This window comes from Anas acuta, chromosome 11 (genome assembly GCF_963932015.1).
Source record: "Anas acuta chromosome 11, bAnaAcu1.1, whole genome shotgun sequence".
Classification (NCBI taxonomy): Eukaryota; Metazoa; Chordata; class Aves; order Anseriformes; family Anatidae; genus Anas; species Anas acuta.
The window spans coordinates 14206397-14225891 of record NC_088989.1 but is presented as its reverse complement, the minus strand read 5'-3'; the positions used below and the strand labels follow the sequence as shown (position 1 = coordinate 14225891).

General features: G+C 38.8%; 1 protein-coding gene across 1 annotated transcript; it reads right to left on the bottom strand.

Annotated features, from left to right (window-relative positions):
- Positions 1–890: 890 nt before the first annotated feature.
- Positions 891–17532, bottom strand: RFT1 (RFT1 homolog). Its single transcript, XM_068694823.1, has 13 exons — positions 17312–17532; positions 17105–17190; positions 16697–16813; positions 14760–14949; positions 14084–14185; positions 12980–13114; positions 12011–12089; positions 11687–11737; positions 9373–9503; positions 8079–8223; positions 6238–6343; positions 4718–4967; positions 891–3801 (listed from the first exon to the last, which is right to left on the bottom strand). The coding sequence occupies exons 1-13, from the start codon at positions 17372–17374 to the stop codon at positions 3637–3639; spliced, it is 1620 nt and encodes a 539-aa protein (XP_068550924.1). The 5' UTR covers positions 17375–17532; the 3' UTR covers positions 891–3636.
- Positions 17533–19495: the final 1963 nt, after the last annotated feature.

Here is a 19495-nt window from a genome sequence, read left to right as displayed (position 1 = left end):
AAAATAAACTGCACTGACATAACGCTACCAGAATGCAAATGAGTTGGGCATTTTATGCTGACCAAAATCCCTCTCTCTCAGCAGATGTATTGTGGTTCAAAATCACTCTGATCCTTTCTCTGCAGTATTCTTGTTATAAAAAGGCAATTAAGACACAAAACTATGACCAAACAGCAAGAGAAATGAAATTCACAAAAAGCACTTGAAAGTTCAGGTTTAAGCACTATCCAGAAGCCAGCAAATTAGGCTGGGGTCAAGGTACCCACACTCAGGTAGTCCTTCATATGAGCTAACAATCCAACACCTCTCATGGCTGCTGAACCATTATCAACATCCAAGCTTACATCTCCTGCCTTCTGTGCCTACTAGAGCAGGTTACCCACCCATCAAGGTGAAGTTTTAACTCCTAATTTCTTTTCTTCCCAGAAAATGCATACACCCCCATACTCCTCTATAAGTAAAATACTTCTGACGCTAGAAAAGGAAAAAAATAAACACTTGCTAATATTGCCAAATGCATAATTTGGCTAACAAACTTCATTAAATACCAGGTTTACTCCTGACCATTTGAACAGCATCTGCTACAACACCCTCTTTAAAAGCAAACAAGCCAGCAAGCAAAGCCCAGTCATTCCAATCCATACAAACATACATTCTGGCACAAGCAAGGAGGCAGGAGGAGGGAGGGGAAGGTGACCATGGTGTTATCACAAAAATACTGCAGTGTTTCCTCAATGAGTTCATTAGGAGACAGTGTACCAGTTTCTAGGTTGATAAATGTGTTTATACATAAGAGATCCTAGGAAAACCAGCCAAATTTAAGCTTCAACTGAACCAAAGATACCAATAGTACTCCAGTAAGCCTGCAACAGCAAGAGAAAGACAAAACATACGGGAAATAAACTTTATTTGTTATCCTACTGTATAGCCATTGGATATTACAGTTGTCTGAGTGTCATTCATCCAAGTACTAAAGAACCACGTCACATGAAGCATGAAATCAATTTTTTCTCAGAATAAAAACAGTTTAATCCTCCTCTTGCTTAAACTAAAGTATTTCAGACAAACTCTGCAAAACAGCTTTGTAAGTCACGAAACTTACAAAAATCCTACTGTGCGTTTGACAGAAGGAAGCATCAACAAGTCAAGTTCAATCCCAACATTGTTTAACGATGTTTGCTTCTTTATAAAGCAATTAACAGCTTTCACATTAAGGATCACAAAGATAAATAAGAAACCAGGAGACAGCTCTGTAGGTCTATAAGTCCTGTCACTCCTTAGGTTTCCTGCCACATAAAACACAATAAAAAACACCCACTTAATTGCTAAAGATCAAGCCTAAATAGGAATGTATCCTTAATTTGCAAATGAACAATGACTAAGCGACCATAGATGTCTCCTTGATATATGAAATTCTATTTTCACTTGTCAAGAAGAGATACCGATAAGCCATATCAATATAAAATCAAAATAATTAAAAAAATATATAAATTCCCTTTAGTTCATACACAGCATCTATGGGAAACAAGATTTACAAGACTGGGCAGCATACTGTTTGAGCAGTGAGACCCCACATCACCCTATTTATGACAGTATTAGTAGTAGAAGTACTACCACTGTACAGCTGGGATCATAAGACACAGCAAGACTTCAAGTTCATTTTGCTTTAGAACTCCTTCCATCTCCAAAGCACATCATGTGCAGGGCTACACAAAATCTCTCATTCTAGGAAGCAGTTATAATTCACCATGCAGATTTGAGGTATTCCCACAATAAGGTCCCAGAGTTGTGCAGAAAAAGACCGTAAAAAGAGCATATAAGTGCAACTTTTTTTTAAATTATGAATTAAGACGTCAAAGGAAAGAGACCCAAGCCCTTGCAATGTACGGAGCTGCACGTCATAAACTCCATATGTGATAGAAAAATGAAAAAAGCTGCAAGACAACTCAAAAGAGAACAAATTTAAAGGCAAACAAATAGCAAATTCACATAACAGGACAAACTGCTTTCAAGTTTATTTAAACAAATTTCATAACAACTTCAGAAGAACCAGCAAATCTCTATCTACTACCTTCCATCGAGGCCATGGAAACACCACCATCCACTGAGTAGCACACTTTTCTTCTCCTTCTACTGTTGTATTTTGGTTTCTCTGAGATAAATTTTCTATCACTAAATCTCATATAAATTTAACTCTGGTGATACCCTCTGTGTGAAAATTACAGTTTACAAAATGTCTCTAACAGCACCAAACTGAAGACACTGACACTAGAGCTATGACTACCAGCATGAACTCCACAATGCCATTACAGTGCAGTATTTTTAAAAGCTGTCTCCGGATCTGCAGAGTTGCTATGTAATTAAACTAAAATCTTCAGACTGCATGTCTGAGAGCACTTGACATTTCTGGTCCGTTCAGACACCACAAAGGAACGCTGATCGTTATAAACGCAATACTTGTACATTCGGAAACTGCCAAGTCAAGTCTTAGACCAGCAACAAAATAAACATTTGGCAAAAACATATCAGTAACCTAACGCATCATTTTAAAGTTTCTAAGCATCCAAGTTTTCCATAATTTAAGTAAAAAAAAAAATGAATATAAAAGGTAAGACTGAACATGTAAAGGATCAAGATAAAAAAATCTCTTTGCAAGAAGCAGCACTTTCTATCCAAAAACAGAAGCATATGCACAGATCCTTGAGAGGCATCTTATTAAACATTTAACATTCAGTTTTGGAGAAAAGCAGAAGTCTTTTTTACTAAGACATATTTGTTCGTACTTGCATTGAAAATCTCAAAAACAAAAACCAATGGAGTGAAAGAAATTGTGTTTAACTCAACCTTCTGGAACTTCAGCATGGTTGCACTTCAGACCTGTTTAACCAGTGCTCAAAAACATATATATATATATATATTTTTTTAGTTAAAGCTTCGGAGTATTTTTGACAAGTTAATTAATACCATCATTAAATAAATGACGCTGAAGGAAGTAATCTTACATAGCTACCTTGGACACATGCTGTGTATTCTATTAACTTATCTGCAAGCGTTGGAACTTTCTGTTTAATGCTTTATCCATCAGGACACTGGTAACTCAGATTTCTCTGCACCGCATTACATTCTATTTTGGTAACATGGTTATTGGTATTTGGTAATAGTTGCTATTGGTCCTTGCTCCAGTGTTTTGTTTTTTATTTATGTCAGACCATTCCTTTTCTAACGAGTTAAACAGCCCACCGTGCTCGCTAAGGTCATTCTTAATTACATCTTAATTAAATGTAAGCCATAAAATACCTTCATATATGTACTCCCTATTGGTAAGAAGGGAAGCTCCCTACATTACGTCTGGCAACTAGGTTATGTCAGAAGGGTGTATCATAGACCTTCATCACCAAAGAGGCTCTTTGAAGAAAAGCTTGAAACAAACGATGCATGAAGAGGAAATTAGTCAGCCCTTTCACTGTACTGGCCAGTTTAGAAGAAATAATATTCAAATAGCAACCATCTACATCGCTATTCCAGTATCAATGCTTCCAACAAACTCAGGTGGAAACCTTTTTCCACACAGATCTATGCAACAGACACAGCCCTTCACTGCCAGCACGTAAGAGAATTGTTTTGCACAGAAGTGTTTCATGTTCCTTTCTTCATATATCGGGAGAGGAACTGGCTTCTGACAAAGTGAACCAGCTTGGTCTCCATGCAGAACATGGTAATGATGGTTGCTGCAAAGCACACAGCCCCAATGCTGATGTGAATCAGCCTTGCCATCCAACCCTTATCACAGCAGAAGAATACCTAAAACAAAGGAAACAAGCAATTGCGAAAACTAGTCAGTACAAGGTAGATAAACTGTTGCAATAAACAATAAAGTCCAACACCTCTCTTGACAACGCTAACACCACCATCAAGGTGAGCACTGCAAGTAGATGCAAGAAAGATTTGCTGCGTGCACTCATCCTACAAATTATTTTAGTAGTCACAACATTTGCTTTCTTAAGAACACAAAAACAAACAACTGTAAAATTCCTGAAAATGAGTATTCTGTATATACGTAGTAAACGCTGAAGTTATTTACCACACAGAAGCAAGTTAATTTACCAGGAAAACTCTGCATGGATATTTGGGTGGATGCTATCCACACAAGTCTGACGTTTTACAATAATGCATTGTGCTATTTTTCAAAAAAAAAAAAAAAAAAAAAGGAAACCTCCCAAGCCAACAAAAGCTCTCCTTTCTAAGGCATAAACGATTTTCCATTTGTCAAATTTTTGAATACTGGAATGCTACCATCTCTGTAATAACTAGTCTGTGCTATTACCATGCTATAATCTGAATACATGCAATACTGAATACTGCTTTTAGCAATTTTCTCTTGTTTTTTAGTACTGAATTTTTGACAACAGTTTTTCAGCTACTAAGAACCGAGGATATGGATTTACGTACAGATAGCAGAAATGCGTTAAATTTTATTTTACTTGTCAGAGAGATAGTCCTCTGCCACCTGGAGGTGCATCAGATACACACATGAAGTTCAATATAACCTCATGTATTTGTTTAATCTTTTAATAGATATAAGCAGCCTTGCAAGCTGGTAATGGAAGACTCCTAGCCTATAAGCCTTTTTTGCTAGTGATATTTCTCTGCTCGTGGAAACAAAAGTCATCTGATATTTGCTTTCACAGTGAAAGAAAGGTCTGAGAAAGACACTTACCTCTGAAAAAACAGTAATTACTCCACTTACGACATAAACGAGTATCAAAACTGGTGAAGGAAGCAAGCCTGTCAAAGGTCTGTAAGTGCTTTCCTTGAAGTAATCATAGATATAGTGGGTGCTGTGAGCAATTCGAATACCCATATTAAAGCAGTTTGCAAGGATAAAGCCTACACTGCCATGCCAGTGGGTCAAGAAGTAGGAGATGCACAGGAACGTGAAGGACAAGGCCAGCATAACAAAATTGTACCTAGGAAGAAAAAACAATTCGAACTATGTATACAGTTACAGTATTTACTAAATGTATCTTTGAAAAATAAAAGTCCTACAATTTAGTAAAATAAGGAACAAATTCTCTCATCTTGAAACAGAAGAAAAATTTGAGAAAAAAGAAAAAATGACTGAAAGAACAGAAAATACATCAAGGAAACTAAACCAAGAACTACATGATGTTAAATAAATTCAATTGTACTATTCAGCTGCATACTCATTTCAGAAAGTCAAACTCTGTAACAATTAGTAACATGAAAACCTAAGGATTTTTTACTATTTTATATTAGGTATCAAAGAAAAAGAATACTCAGCAAGATGACACTTACTTAGTTTCTGTCCAAACAGTGCTTTTGAAGCAAAGTTCTAGGTTATGACAGCAGCATTGCTAGTCTAAAATGATATTTCTTTATGGAAAACAGACCTCGTTAATTAAATGACTTCTTAAAAAATACTTATTTGATTTGGTATGGTCTTTTAATGGACAGCTGCTACAGAGGGAAAAAAGCCTAATGGTAGCAGAGGGGAGGCCACCAGGCTGCAACATCAATATGCTAGGATGAACACAGAATCAAGAAATAACGCAGGCTGGAAGGGATCTCAGGAAGTCATCTAGTCCAACTTCCTGTTTAAAGTAGATAAACCTGAATTCAGATGTACAAATTAGATTCATTCAGAAGTATAATTGATATATAGTAACTGTACATGAAAAATTTTAACAGTTGCAAGTTTTAAATGATAGTCTGCCTTAAAAGCTAAAACTTTAGATGCTTATGTATGATAAGTAAGACTTCACATTTAAATTACTTTCCAAGTTAGTCATCTACCAAAAGATGATTGAACATTTTTATTTATTGATTTCTGACCTTTTTACCCCAACATTTAAACATTTACTAAAGCTGTCTAAATCTGCATACCAGCACCTAAATAAGGAGTTTGGGTTTCTGCGGGGGCAAGGCATTTTTACACTGGTTTCAAATGCACCAAGCTCTTTATCCAGTCACGATAAACTGATATTAAGACAACGTTCATTAAGAAACACATAAAAAACAAAACTAGCATGTGTGTCCTTGCCCCTCTGTTGCACCTGGCACAAGACAGGAACAGAGTTCTTAATGGTTGCAAAAAGAAATTGGCTCTTGGGGCAGCAGGGATGTGCTTCTAAGCACATACCCAAGCAGAACAACTGTCCTCTAAGCATACCGTACACAGATTAATTACAGGAACATTCTGGGGACTCTGCTACTTACCTGTCTACCTCTTCTTTGCACATCAAAGCAAACGTAAAACATTCTGTTACTCCATTGATAGCAAGAAACAGGACATATAAAGAGTAACACCGGAGGAGATTTGGACCTAAAAAAAAAATCATTTAAATGATCGATTATTTCTTTTTACGAAGAGATGTATTTTTTACACTTGTTGATAAGATAAAAAGTTGTGATGTTATTGTTGATGATAATGGAAACTTTTAAATTCATTTGAACATGCTTCTGGTTTAGATATCTTCACAACAACATGAACAGAAAAAAAACAAGACAAAATAAAAACAAATCCAGAACACAAGGGTGTAGCAGTTATGGTAACAGAAAAGATCTCCATTACCAAAGTGATATTTTATTGAACGGGATTCCCTACCAAATTAAAATTAACATTATAATCCAAGTCTTCCTTTGTACAGAAATTGGTGGAAATGAATTCAATAATGTGAGGTTCTCAAGGCAATAAGTATGTTTTGAATACAACAGCATAAAAAAACCTAGAGGGCTGTTTAACATATTCAAAACAGTGCTAGACAAAAGATATTCCGATTTTACACGTCAGAGGTAATTTATATACGACTTCAAAATTCTCATTCGGTCTTTGAAATAATGTTATTGTCCTTTTGCAACTAGTTTTAACACTGGGAACATTATTCCCACGGTTTTTAACAGGCTCTAGTGTATCCCTTAATATTCCTTCTTGAGAGCTAGCTCAACAGCAGCAATGTAGTTCCTATCACGTCTCCTCCCACTTCAGTCACTGTCCAGTGAGCAGTAAACCCACTGCAGACACGCAGGGTAGAGCTGCTGACAGTGTTTTCAGGCATACATAAAAGCATTAGACTAGGAAGCACTCAGAAAAAAATCCAAAAGAATATATCCACAAATAAGATGGTCCCACAGCTTCTGAGAGACCAGATTCGCATCCAAGCCTAATCATACTTCTCTTAGAGCTCCTCAGCACATTTCAACATAAGGTGAGTACATATGTACAGATGCTACTGCAACGGGATCACGTTCTGGATTTGGACAAGCTAAGAAATTCATTTCAGTGGGAGTTTTACAGAAAAAAAAATCTGTAAAGAGCAACTAACAGGTCATGAAAGCAAATTATTATTAAAAAGCTGTAATTCTGAAGCACTGCTTATATACATAGGCAAAGCCCACACCAACAGTTTTTTTCTGCAAGCTATATCCATTATCTAAGTAATTGTGTGTCCTGATTTAATTTTATCCATTGTGCAATCCACACAAAGCAATCTTACAAGGGATGCTGCATTAATTATTCATGAAAGCAACACAGCAGTGATCAGCTTCAACTTTACCAACAACATCAGGACTACTAAGAAAGTCAGATACACCAGACAGTTCAGAATGAAATGGAAGGCATTTCACAGCAACACAATCCTCATTATATGATACGACATGACTACAAGTGAATGCACAAGACATGAAAAAAATTTCTTTATTCCTCCTTCCCAGTAAGTCTCCACATCCGGTTAATACCACTGTTCAGCAACATTCCAGCTTCCGTAAGAGTTGCTTCAAAAGCAACTTCACAAGCTAGAATGCTACAGTCAGAATATTCTGAATTTAAGCATCTACAACAGGATAAAGAAATGAAACAGTTTAGCCAAAATAAGGCCAGGTGACAACATACCAGTGCTATTCAGTTCAAAATGTGCAATACAACTCAGAATTATAAGCTTCTTTTAATCTGAGATGATCTTTCTCAAAAAGATCAGCTGATTTACCCAAGAATTCATAATAGCTGAGCTGCAGTTTTTGTTTATAAAGAATGGCTTGGTTGCCAGCTCTACCCTCTTTACCTGTTCCAGAACTGAGCATTGAGCCTCCGTAAATATCTAGAGCCAGCTGAGAAAAGGCATATCCAAAAACAGTGATGGTAAGGCCAATCAGAAGCACAAGTTTCAACAGCAGTTCCAATACATTTGCAGCCATAGCAATGTCATCCTGAAAAAAAAAAGGCAGTCATTTACATGGATCAGAATAGCATAACAATTACTTTGACAAAGCAAAACTATTCCATGGAAAAAAAACTGCACACTGTAAAAAGGTGTCAAAACTATCATTTGGTATTGATTTATCTGTACACACGGTCCTAACTTCCAACAGTGCTCAACTATTTATTATTCTGTGTTTTATGCATTCAAAAATCTAAACAACCATAAGTCACCAACGTGCCTGCTGAATGGGTGCCCACTGCTGTTTCCTTAAACAGTAAGAACTAAGCTCAGGCAAAGAAAAGAAGGGTGTTTGCCCAAGGCTGCAGTCTGAACCAGCAGAAAGGTCAGATTTTGACTGCTGCATGGGAATGCAGATCTGTCACACCAGAACAAGCAACTTGTCAGTTCTGCCACCTCCTAAGATACAGCTGACAACAGAGAGAAGTCAAACGTTTTTACCAGTTATGCTGTATACATACACACAGCACACTACCTCTAAAATATCAAGCACACAAATAGGTGCACCTTTGTTTAGCCTACCCATGATCTGAGGCACAGGAATTGTTCAACTGTGTGACCCTCACACCTGACTGAGAATTTCTTACTTAGAGCATACCGAAACCTGTTGTTCAACATTCATCATTACACCACAAGTGATCCTGAAGCTCAAGTAAAATACAATTCTCTTCCTAGAATTGCACTCTTTGGAAGCACTACTCCTTAATACTTATGAGCAAAACACATCTACAAGTCAGTCAAATATTTTAAAACAGCACTTGCTGCAAAAAGCATGCTTTCATGATTTAATCTACAATAACTGCCTAAGTGCATCTAGAAATACACAAGTGTTTACACCACATTGTTCAAAGCAGATGATGTTAACTCTAGTTATAATGCAATGCAGTACTATGCCACTGCACATCTGAACTTATATTTCACTGGCTTTTTACCTAGTCTTTTTTTTTTTTTTTTTTGGTACAACCTCCCTTGACATATTCTCCAACTTACTTTCAATTTTAAGTCTTTATACTCAAAGACTATAGTTTTTTATTTTACATGTTTTTTTACTTTAAGCCTTCATACTCAGTTTAAATGCACACTCCTGTAACAAAAGCAAGCATTTGACATGCAATTAAACCAAAAAAAAAAACCATACCTGCTTCTGATCCTTTACATTCTTCCCTCTTTCCAACACCTTAGCAAAAAAGACATAAAAACTCTCTTCGATAGGCAAAAAGATGAACCTGGCCACCAGTGAACCAAGATTATTCACAATATCATATACACCTTTAAAAACAAAAGATAACAGCATCCTGTAATTTAAGACATTTCAATTCCAAGTCTTTAACAGCGATACGCATTCCAATTTAATGTTTCCACTGAACAAAGAGAACACAAGTGGAACTTAGTGCAACATTACAGCTGTGTTCCCAAAACTCTTCTGACAGTCACAGCAAGCCCAGCTCCAAATTAGACGTCTTGCCCACAGACAGATGGCAAAGCTAGAACAAGAATTTGGTAACAGCACCAAACACATTCCAAATTTGTATTGTACAGGAAGTTCAAAGATTCTGATGAAAGAAAATCGCTTCACTGACTGGGGACAGAAAGATACGGATTTTACTGGTATAAAGGAAGAGAAAGAATCCATTTTTAATGTTTTTTCTTTCTTTCTCTCTTTCTGTTTTCATTGAGGTGGACAAGAAACCCTACGTAACATTTTACTACCACTTCTATCCTCATCAAGACACTGAGCACTGCTCCAAACCCGCTCAGATATGTGTTACTGTAACACACTGAGAGCACAGCAAGTTGGGCATATGGATAAATGCTTTACAAGCTCACATTGAAATCAAGTTCTGACTGATTTCATAGGACTCAGAATCAATGTTTCCTAACATTTTGAGCATGCAAGTGACTTTGCTCTCATTGCTCTTTTACTCTTTTTAAGACTCTTGAGTAAGAGGCAGCACATTTGTTCCTCCGAGGAGGAGGATTAGAGTGGCTGCACTTACTAGTGGCAAGCACATACAGCCAGTACTTATGGGGGAACATACTTCTGCCAGCAATTAAAAGTAATTCAAACTTGCCAAAAAACTTCTAACATTGGGCCAACAATTATAGCCTATTTTCCTTCCCAAGCTGAAAGACCCAAGGTGCTGCCAATGCAGTCATCTGAACCGCTACTGCCACACATTACTCTGTAATGACACCGAGTTCTTTTATGGAAAACAACTCAGTTTTGAGAAGTACTGCTACAAACAACGCTTCTGCTGTAATGTCTGACAGATTCGAGAGGAAGACAAAACAGAAAAAAAAAATAAAAAATGAAGAGACAGACAACTGTAATGTATCAGATACTATGCCATAATGATGAATTTAAAACCAAGTATTAGGTCCTTCACTTTGGCCACAACAACCCCATGCAGGGCTACAGGCTGGGGGCAGAGTGGCTGGAAAGCTGTGCAGAGGAAAAGGCTCTGGGGGTGCTGGCTGATGCTCACCTGGACACGAGCCAGCAGTGTGCCCAGGTGGCCAAGAAGGCCAACGGCATCCTGGCTGTGTCAGGAGTAGTGCAGCCAGCACACCAGGGAGGTGATCGTCCCCCTGGGCTCTGCTCTGGTGAGGCCGCACCTCGAGTGCTGGGTTCAGCTTTGGGCCCCTCACTACCAGAAGGACATCGAGGCCCTGGAGCGTGGCCAGAGAAGGGCTGCGAAGCTGCTGCAGGGCCTGGGACACAAGTCCTACGGGCAGCGGCTGAGGGCACTGGGGGTGTTTGGTCTGGAGAAGAGGAGGCTCAGGGCAGACCTCATTGCTCTCTGCAGCTCCCTGAAAGGAAGCTGTGGGGAGCTGGGGGTCGGCCTCTTCTCGCAGGTAACCAGTGATAGGACTGGAGGGAGTGGCCTCAAGTTGTGCCAGGGGAGGTTTAGGACAGAAATGAAGAGATACTTCTCAGAAAGAGCAGTCAGGCATTGGAACAGGTTGTCTGGGTAAAGTCACCATCCCTGGGGGTGTTTAAGGAAAGGCTGGACATGGTGCCTGGGGACATGGTTTAGTCGATGACAGTGGTAGTATGGGTATGTTTGGATGATCTTGGAGGTCTTTTACAACCCTAATGATACTTTGATTCTGTATCTACTCATACAAATTAAAAAAAAATACATGGTGCCATACATGCAGGATAATCCAGGATAAATTAAGTTTTCTGAGCAACATGGTATAGTGGGAGGTGTCCCTGCCCATGGCAGATGGTTGGGGAATTAGATGATCTTTAAGGTCCCCCTCAATCCAAACCACTCTTTGATTCTATCTCCTTTTTTCAATCATGCTTTGAAAGATGTCTCAAAGTCAGAAAGGCTTTGAAATCTGAGGCTTTCAAGTTATTTTCAAATGCTGTAAATTATTTTCAGAATCAGATGAATAGTACCAACTAGAACACTGTGACCATTCCATAATATCATCACACTTACCCTGATCTCCAAAATTTAACACATTCAAAAATGTCATCACATATCGTTCACCTGGAAGTTCAAAATAAAGAACATAAGAACAAGACCCTAAGTCTTTCCTAGTATATATTCAGGTACTTCCAACATGAAGTATTCAAGAGACAAGGTCAAATGGGACAGGACCTAGTTCAGGTGTTGTGAAAACCCTCAAAACTTAATCTGAGTAGGTAACATCAGCTGCTGCCACCCTCTGAACATCACCACCCAGCTATCTCAATCTCCAGCCCAATTTTGTAAATGGTATTCGCTCACCCTTCCCCAACATGCCTACACATCACACCTTACCCTCTGTCAAAATCTGCTTCAAGAAGGATTGTTTGAAGAAGCTCCAAGTCAACCGTGCTTCCTTCCAGTTAAGGAAAGTCTGTAAGAAAATAAATACTGAAAAGTAATAACCATGATAGAAACTACAGAGCAGAAATACAAAATAGAAAGTTTGTTCATTACACTAGCTCTAACCACTCTGTATTGATGAGGAAAACCCACAATGTCATAGCTACTAATATCTAAAATGTCACTAAACTCAAGCACAAATATCACTCTGGTCCGGCCAAGTAAGACTTTTTCCTTTGCTGAAAATGACTAATGTTATACATGTAGATAGACAAAAGGACTTGAATCATCTTTCTACAGAAAACTCTAGCAGAAAAAAACAGAGGAGAGGGGGAAAAAAAAGCATGTCATTATAACTTTCACTCTCATAGTAGATGTAGGGACAGTTTGAAAAGCAGTAAGTAATTTAGAAATCCCACAAGGAAGAACAACCTTTATCTTCTCAACATGTAAATCCTTTTCAGAACATCTTCCTTGCTGTGTTTGTTTTTTTTGTTATTATTATTTTGTCCCACTTCCTTATACAAAGACATCAGAGATCTGAGTATCTGTAGGTTGCTGTACGCTACCATGCTTATTTTCTGGAAAAGCTGAAGTTCTGGTTTCTCTTCTGTCTCCTACCTGATACTAGGTCATTCCCCTTAGCACTGTAAACATTTAATCTCCAATTAATGGTTCATACAAAGCTATTGAAAGATAAACAAGCTCCTAAAAATACAAAAGGGTCAAGTTTCATAATGTTTTTCTGTTTTACTCATGCAAACCATAAACAGAATTTAATGTAAATGTTTTCTCCTAGCCATATATCCTGAAGCACAGAGTTACCCTCAGAATGATTCATTTAACTCTACCATCACAAAATAAATTTCAAGGCTCTCTCAACAAAGGTTTAAAATAAAAGAAATAAACTGTGCAACCTACCTCATCTTCCACCACTTTAGGTAATAGAGCTTTCATTCTAGTGACTGGAAATGACTTCTTCGTTGCTTCAGGAGATCCCAAAAACATTCCAAAATAAATTATATAGCACATTACCAGAACACTGGTATATAAAAGCTGAAAAGATAGATAAGAAAAAAAGAAAAACAGTACAACAAAATTAACTTACAAATGCAGAATTACATGCTAGAATTGCATGTGGAAAAACATGCTGGAATTATAAATTCAGCAAGAACAGAACACAATAAGTAGCTTTTACTCCTATCAAATTTTAAACTAGCTGAAGACATTGATCTAAGCCACACCAAGAATGTTGTTGATTTTGATTAAAGAAAAAAATAGGTAAACATCAAGTCTTTTGCCAACTTTAGTAACGCCCTATTCAGCATCTTTAGAAAGATGATGTTAAGTCCAATTTTAAAGTCAAAAAAAGTTGACAACCGACTACCAGCTACATCTCTCACTTCCATCAGTTATAAGCTATCTACCCAGGTCACTGCAAAAACTGAAAGAGTCACGTCTGCAGCAGCTCACATTTTCTTTTCTAGTGAACTGACTGCACAGGCCACAACACTTTTAAGGTGCAAATATATTCCTTAATCATTGTAGCAAGGACAAACTTGTAACCCAAGTACATATTACGCACAATTAGCACTTTCTGATAAGGTGGCATTATAGGTTGGTGGTATATGGTGATAAAGGTTACATAGGATTATATCCTTCTACACAGCAGAATCTGAAGTTGAACCTTAATACTGCCCAGTGGTGAGCAGTCTTTCAGCATTACAATGCATAACTGATTTAGAAAAAAGTTAATATAAAGCTTATATAAATCAATAACCCTATTTGCAAAACATGCCTTTATAGACAGAACAGGGTGCTTTCTTACACCTCCATTAAACTGACAGGGATCAAAATGTCAAGTCAGTAAGTATCAGCAAAATACTACGTATTTACAACTTAAACCTCACAGGAGCACTCAGTCTCACCTCCCCGGCTATGTACCAGGCTAAACATCAAAGCTAACACCAAATAATTATTTCTGAGGAATTAAGAATTTATAGAGATAGACCACAGGAAACTTACCTGAGCCAAGGAAAAAATGTAAAGGCCCCATTGAGGATAAAGGATTACTAAAATAACCGTCAAAACACATTTTGACACGACCGAAAGGCTTTCAGCAATTACCTTTAAGAAAGAGAAAACAGAGAATGTTTAGCCAAGTCAACCACCTACAGAAGCATAAAATGCTTTAGTTTCACATACATTTTATGTACAAATATAAGACTTTGAAAGTCAGTAAGGCTATCACATTTTTTTCTGCTGAGTCAGCCACCTTAGATTGCAACTTCTCTGATTTCTCTCATCTTACAGTTTGCTTCCTCCATTGCACTTTCCCAGTCTTTTGCATAGGACATAAGGGGAAAAATTTTGTGTGAATCACAAGTTCATGCCAACAATCATTTGAAATGCAAAGCTGTGGAAGCCATTTGTGCCTCCGTCCAGTTAAAATCACGACTATACATTTCAAGATCATTTAACTGATAATTTGTAAATAAACCGATTTCTTTAACAGGAACAAACTACGTTACAATTAAGTCATACAATATTAAACAGTACATAGCTTTCTTACGTTATTGAACATAGGAAGATCTAGTTCAGGAATTTTTTCTTTACATGCTTTGCATCATCTTTTCAATAAAAATAATTTTCTCTCTCTCTCTCACACACACACACCTTTGTATTTAGCTACTTTACTAACCTTAAGTCTTACAAACAAATGAGCTTGGGCTAAAACCCAGAATGGTTCTCCCAGAAGCTCAATAACTGCAGAAAGGCCAAATGCCACTACACCAGCCTGATAATGAGGAACCACAGAAGGATCAGGTACTTCAAGTAAGTGTAGCCAGACTAAGCCCAAGAAAACAGACCAAAAAACACCGAGAGGGACTCTAAAAAGTTAACATAAAAACAGTCAATACAAATGTTAATTAAGCAGAAAAAAGAACATGTGAAAAATCAATTAAAATTTTAAGCATTGCCATCATTAAAAAAAATACCCTGGTGAATTCATTTCTATTTTAACTATACCATGAATATATTTTTCTTTTTTGGAGTGAAAATTCAATGCGTTCTTCCACCAGACACAAAACATATATACCTGACCTACTCTTTGTCTACTGAAGAACCTAACATAAGGCCACCTATTGGCACTTCTGGTTCTGTACGACTCAAGTCTGATCCCGCATCGCCCTGTAGAATACTATAAATCTCTTAACAGTGCAATTTTACTGTCTTCTGTGATTACCAGAGGTTTGCAGACAAGCTTTAGTGTATCCTGCTGTAACAGATAAAGTTGCTACTGCTCCAGCTGCTGGTCTGAGTCTTCCAGAGAGCAACAGCAGAGTCAGATGAAGGGAATGCTCGCCTTCACCTTAGTGATCTACTGTAGCTCAAAGCCACACGGATTCGCAACTGCAGCTAAAAAGCAAAGCTAGGCACAGGAGTATTACTCTCTGCTGACAGTGCTTCAAGAACTCACAGCCTATTGCAGAGCACAGAAAATTTTACACCATTGCAGCAGGACTTATCTGACCCTCCTATCATTAGATTCCTAAGGTATTGACAACAAACTCCTAAGATGCATTTCAGATCATTCAAGAAACTATCTTCATTTTAAATTATGCTTCTCTAGGAAAAAAAAACACCTGTGGTCATTTATAACTGTATCATGCAATGTCCATTTGAAAAGCAGTCAAACAGAAGAAAATTTATTAAAACAAGTTACAAAGAAGAAAATTAATAAATTTAAGGTATCACATTTAAAGCTCTCTGGAACAGACTATCCCTCTCTCATATACCTGGATGCAGATGAAAACACACAACCCCCCAGCTCCTGGGTCAGATCTAACCCAATGGAAGATCACTGTTTTGTCTTGCAGAGGCAATTCTCCAACATATCACTCAGACAAAATTGACTTCCCAATCTACCTGTCACTGCACAGCTGCTGGATCTGACAAGGGACACAGCCGAACGGTGCGCCCAGGAGCCAGAAGGGAAAAGCTAGCCATAAAATCCCTTTATCTCCAGTGGGTGATTATGCACTTTGGCCGCAGCTTCACATGGACTTTAAGCATTCCACTTTGATATGAAACAGAACTGCCGTTACAAGAAGTGGACCTACTTATCTCCTGTTGCTTGTTTCCAACCTTTCACATGCCTCCTAACACAGACATTTACGTTTCCAACATCATTAAATTGTATTAGAATTCAAGACTTAAAAAAAAAAAAAAATAGTTTGAGGGGAAAAAAATCTTAAGCAGCTTCATAAACACATATCAAGTAACAAAAGAGTCAAAATAAGTAGGCAGAGAAAGAAAAGACTAAATATCTGGGTAACAGAGCTGTCCTTTACCAGCCACAACGTAGATGAAACTCCAGGCTGGATAACGGAATAAACAGCTCCTGATAATACCTTTGGTGACACACTTTCCTATGTGCCCCGAGACCAAGTTCATTAATAATAAAGCACCAGACAGACCCGCTTCCTGCAGCTGTCCTGAAACATGACTGGGATTACTAAACACTCAAGGGTGAAATAGGTACCTCAGTAAACACAACCAGCCCTTCGTTTTGTATGCTCTTAGACAAGAATAAGAAATAAGTTCTAAAGAAAAAAGATTTTAACAGGATCTTACGTCAGCCACAACAGATTAATTGTTTTGGTCCAGTTTCGCTTCGTACTCCCACTCAAGCAAGCTCTGCGGAACGCCTCCCTGGCTAGGAAGAGAACTGTTGAATAAAGTAGAGTTAGCCTAAAGATAAGGAAGAAAAAAAATAATTATTTCATTACGTACTGTTTCTGAAAGCATGCAGTACAACTACTGACTTTAAAAACAAACAAACAAACAAACAAACAAAAACAACACAAGGCTTTCTGGAAAACAAAAACCAGAGTTACACACAGCCCACAGCCTACAAACCCCGAGGCCCCACAACACCCCCCAAACACTTTAAAAACCCGATAATAAATGAAAAAAGAACCCGATCGTGCTGGGAGCCCCCAGCACTCCTCGGAGGGAGGCAGGAGCGCGGCCCGGGCTCACCTCACGTTGACGACGCCGAGGAGCTCCCGGGAGAGATGGCGCAGGGTGAAGGCGTTCAGCCCAAACGTGACCGCCCGGAACAGCACCTGGCAAGGAAAGGAAACACCTGAGGGCTGGCTGGGGCTCGGGCGGCTCCCGCCAGGCACCCCTGAGGAGGAGGAGGAGGAGGAGGAAGATGAGGAGGAGGAGCCCGGTGCCGCCGCGCACCTGCAGCAGGGCGCTGGAGGAGGCCAGCCGGGTGGTCTGGCTGAGCACGTCCTGCGAGGCCATGGGCGCCGCCGCCAGGAAATGGCGCCGCAGTCGCGCCGCGATCCCGTCAGGAGGAGCGGGGCGGGCCGGGGCCGAAGTCTCCTTTCCCTTCCCTCCCCGCCAGCCTCGCAGGCGGGCATTTCGCTGAAAAATAAATAATGTGACAGGCACCGAGAGCTGAGAAGAGATGCCCCGTTAAAGAGCGTTTTCTGACAAAGGGGGGTTTTCCAGTGGTTTCTGAAAAATCTCCACGCGGGTTCCATCAGGCCCGTTCTGAAGAGTAAACCCACGAGTTGTGCAGATATAAGGAGAAGATGAAAACTGAGGTAAAAGTGGAGGGAAAAAAAACCACCACACTTAATTCTGTTAAAAAAAAAAAAAAAAAAAAAAAAAAAAAAAAAAGCTTAGAAAAAAAAATACAATCTAAGTGGAACCTACTTGAATTTAATAATACACTGACCTTTCTCAGTATAAATCAGAAGTGTCCCAGACAATTTCAGATCACTATTTCAGCACCAATACATAAAAAGAGCACAGCTGTCAAGGGTGCAGAACACGTCCCACCAGAGCGTGGCTCAGTTCAGAGCAGTAACATTTTTATTAGCAATTCTCCGGTTGAACCCAAACTTTTTAATTCTAACAGCAGCTGTTAGAAAGTGTTCACAGGGGAAAAGGCCTACTTGATTTCAACTTTATGACAGAATACAAACAGCAACAGTTTAAATTGGGATCTTAAGAGAAACTGGAAAACCAAATGAAATTCAAGATCATGCAGAGCAGCAGTCTCCCCAGCAGCCATCCCTCCTCCGAGATGCTATGCCCACCACTCCAGGTGTTCAGAGCAACATTTTTCAGACCCTTTTATTTGGTCATCTTTGCTGATAGCATTCTTTAAACAATCTGGAAATGACGTAGAGGTGGATGTACGCAGCAATGTATCCTGTGAATGCTTAAGTGGGGTACTAATATTGGCAAGAGCTAACTTGTATTTCATACATCAAAGTGCCTAACAAAGGTTATTGTAAAGACAGGGCAATGAGGACAAAGAGAAGACACTGGCCTGTGTTGGTTTGAGTAATCAGACCAATGGCAGAGACAGGAAGATGATCTCACGTTTGGTGTTACGGAAGAGACTTCAGGCTCCTCCACTGCTCCTTCCTTCAGTCAGCTTTACAGTTCTCACAGGGAGCAGTTGATGTCACGATAACTCAAGCTCTGGGCCTTTCTTAGTAGAGGCAATGATGGCAGTGGAAATCAAAAGACAGTATGTTACAGTTTGTGCTGATGCCAATAGTGTGGTGAACTGTAGGCTTTGAACTGTTGTATTAAAATCCTTCACAAGTTGCTATATATGCTGCAGAGGGAAACAAAAGTGCAGTTGAGCATAAAGTATGCAGCATCTAACAACACTGCAGTAAGGATTCACATTGTTCTCTGCATATGCCTACATGTTCTGACAAAAATAGGGATCATCAAATAATAAAACAGAAGAAATCAGTGTGCTAACTGTAGGCAAGAGTCCAACCTTTTTTGGGCATCTGTCATGGGCAACAGTGAGTGACAACTGATAATGTCTCGTTGGACAGTTTCACCTCAAAGTTGAAACAGAAACAGCTGCAAAGCACAGGGAGCTAGGAAATAAAAGAAAAAAAAAAAAAAAAAAAGAGAGAGAAAACTGCAGCTTTAAATGATTTTAATAGGAAGTGGCTTTGCCACTTACACCATTTTGGCATTAATGCATCTAAACCACTAGATGGCAAGCAGCCACAGATGAGGCAGCCAGCAGCTAGACAGTCCGGTCAGTCCCCAAAGTACGTGGTTTGTCAGAAAAAAAAAAAAAAAAAAGAGAAAAACTTTTTTTTTTTTAACTAACAATTTGAGAATGGTAAAACTTATGTTAATGAATGGTAAGCCTGTGTTACTGAATTTGTATGCAGTTTGAAGAAACTTCACAAGAAAATGTGTTCAAAACCATTATCCTGCAATTCCCACAGCAGGCGATGCCCACTTAATGCATTCCTCCAGCCTCCCATCACAACGTATCCCTTTTTTGGTTGTCATGAGACAACTATTTACAACAGCATACTCTAAGATGGTTCAGTTTCCTTAACAGCAAAGGAAGATAAAGTAACCATTACAAAG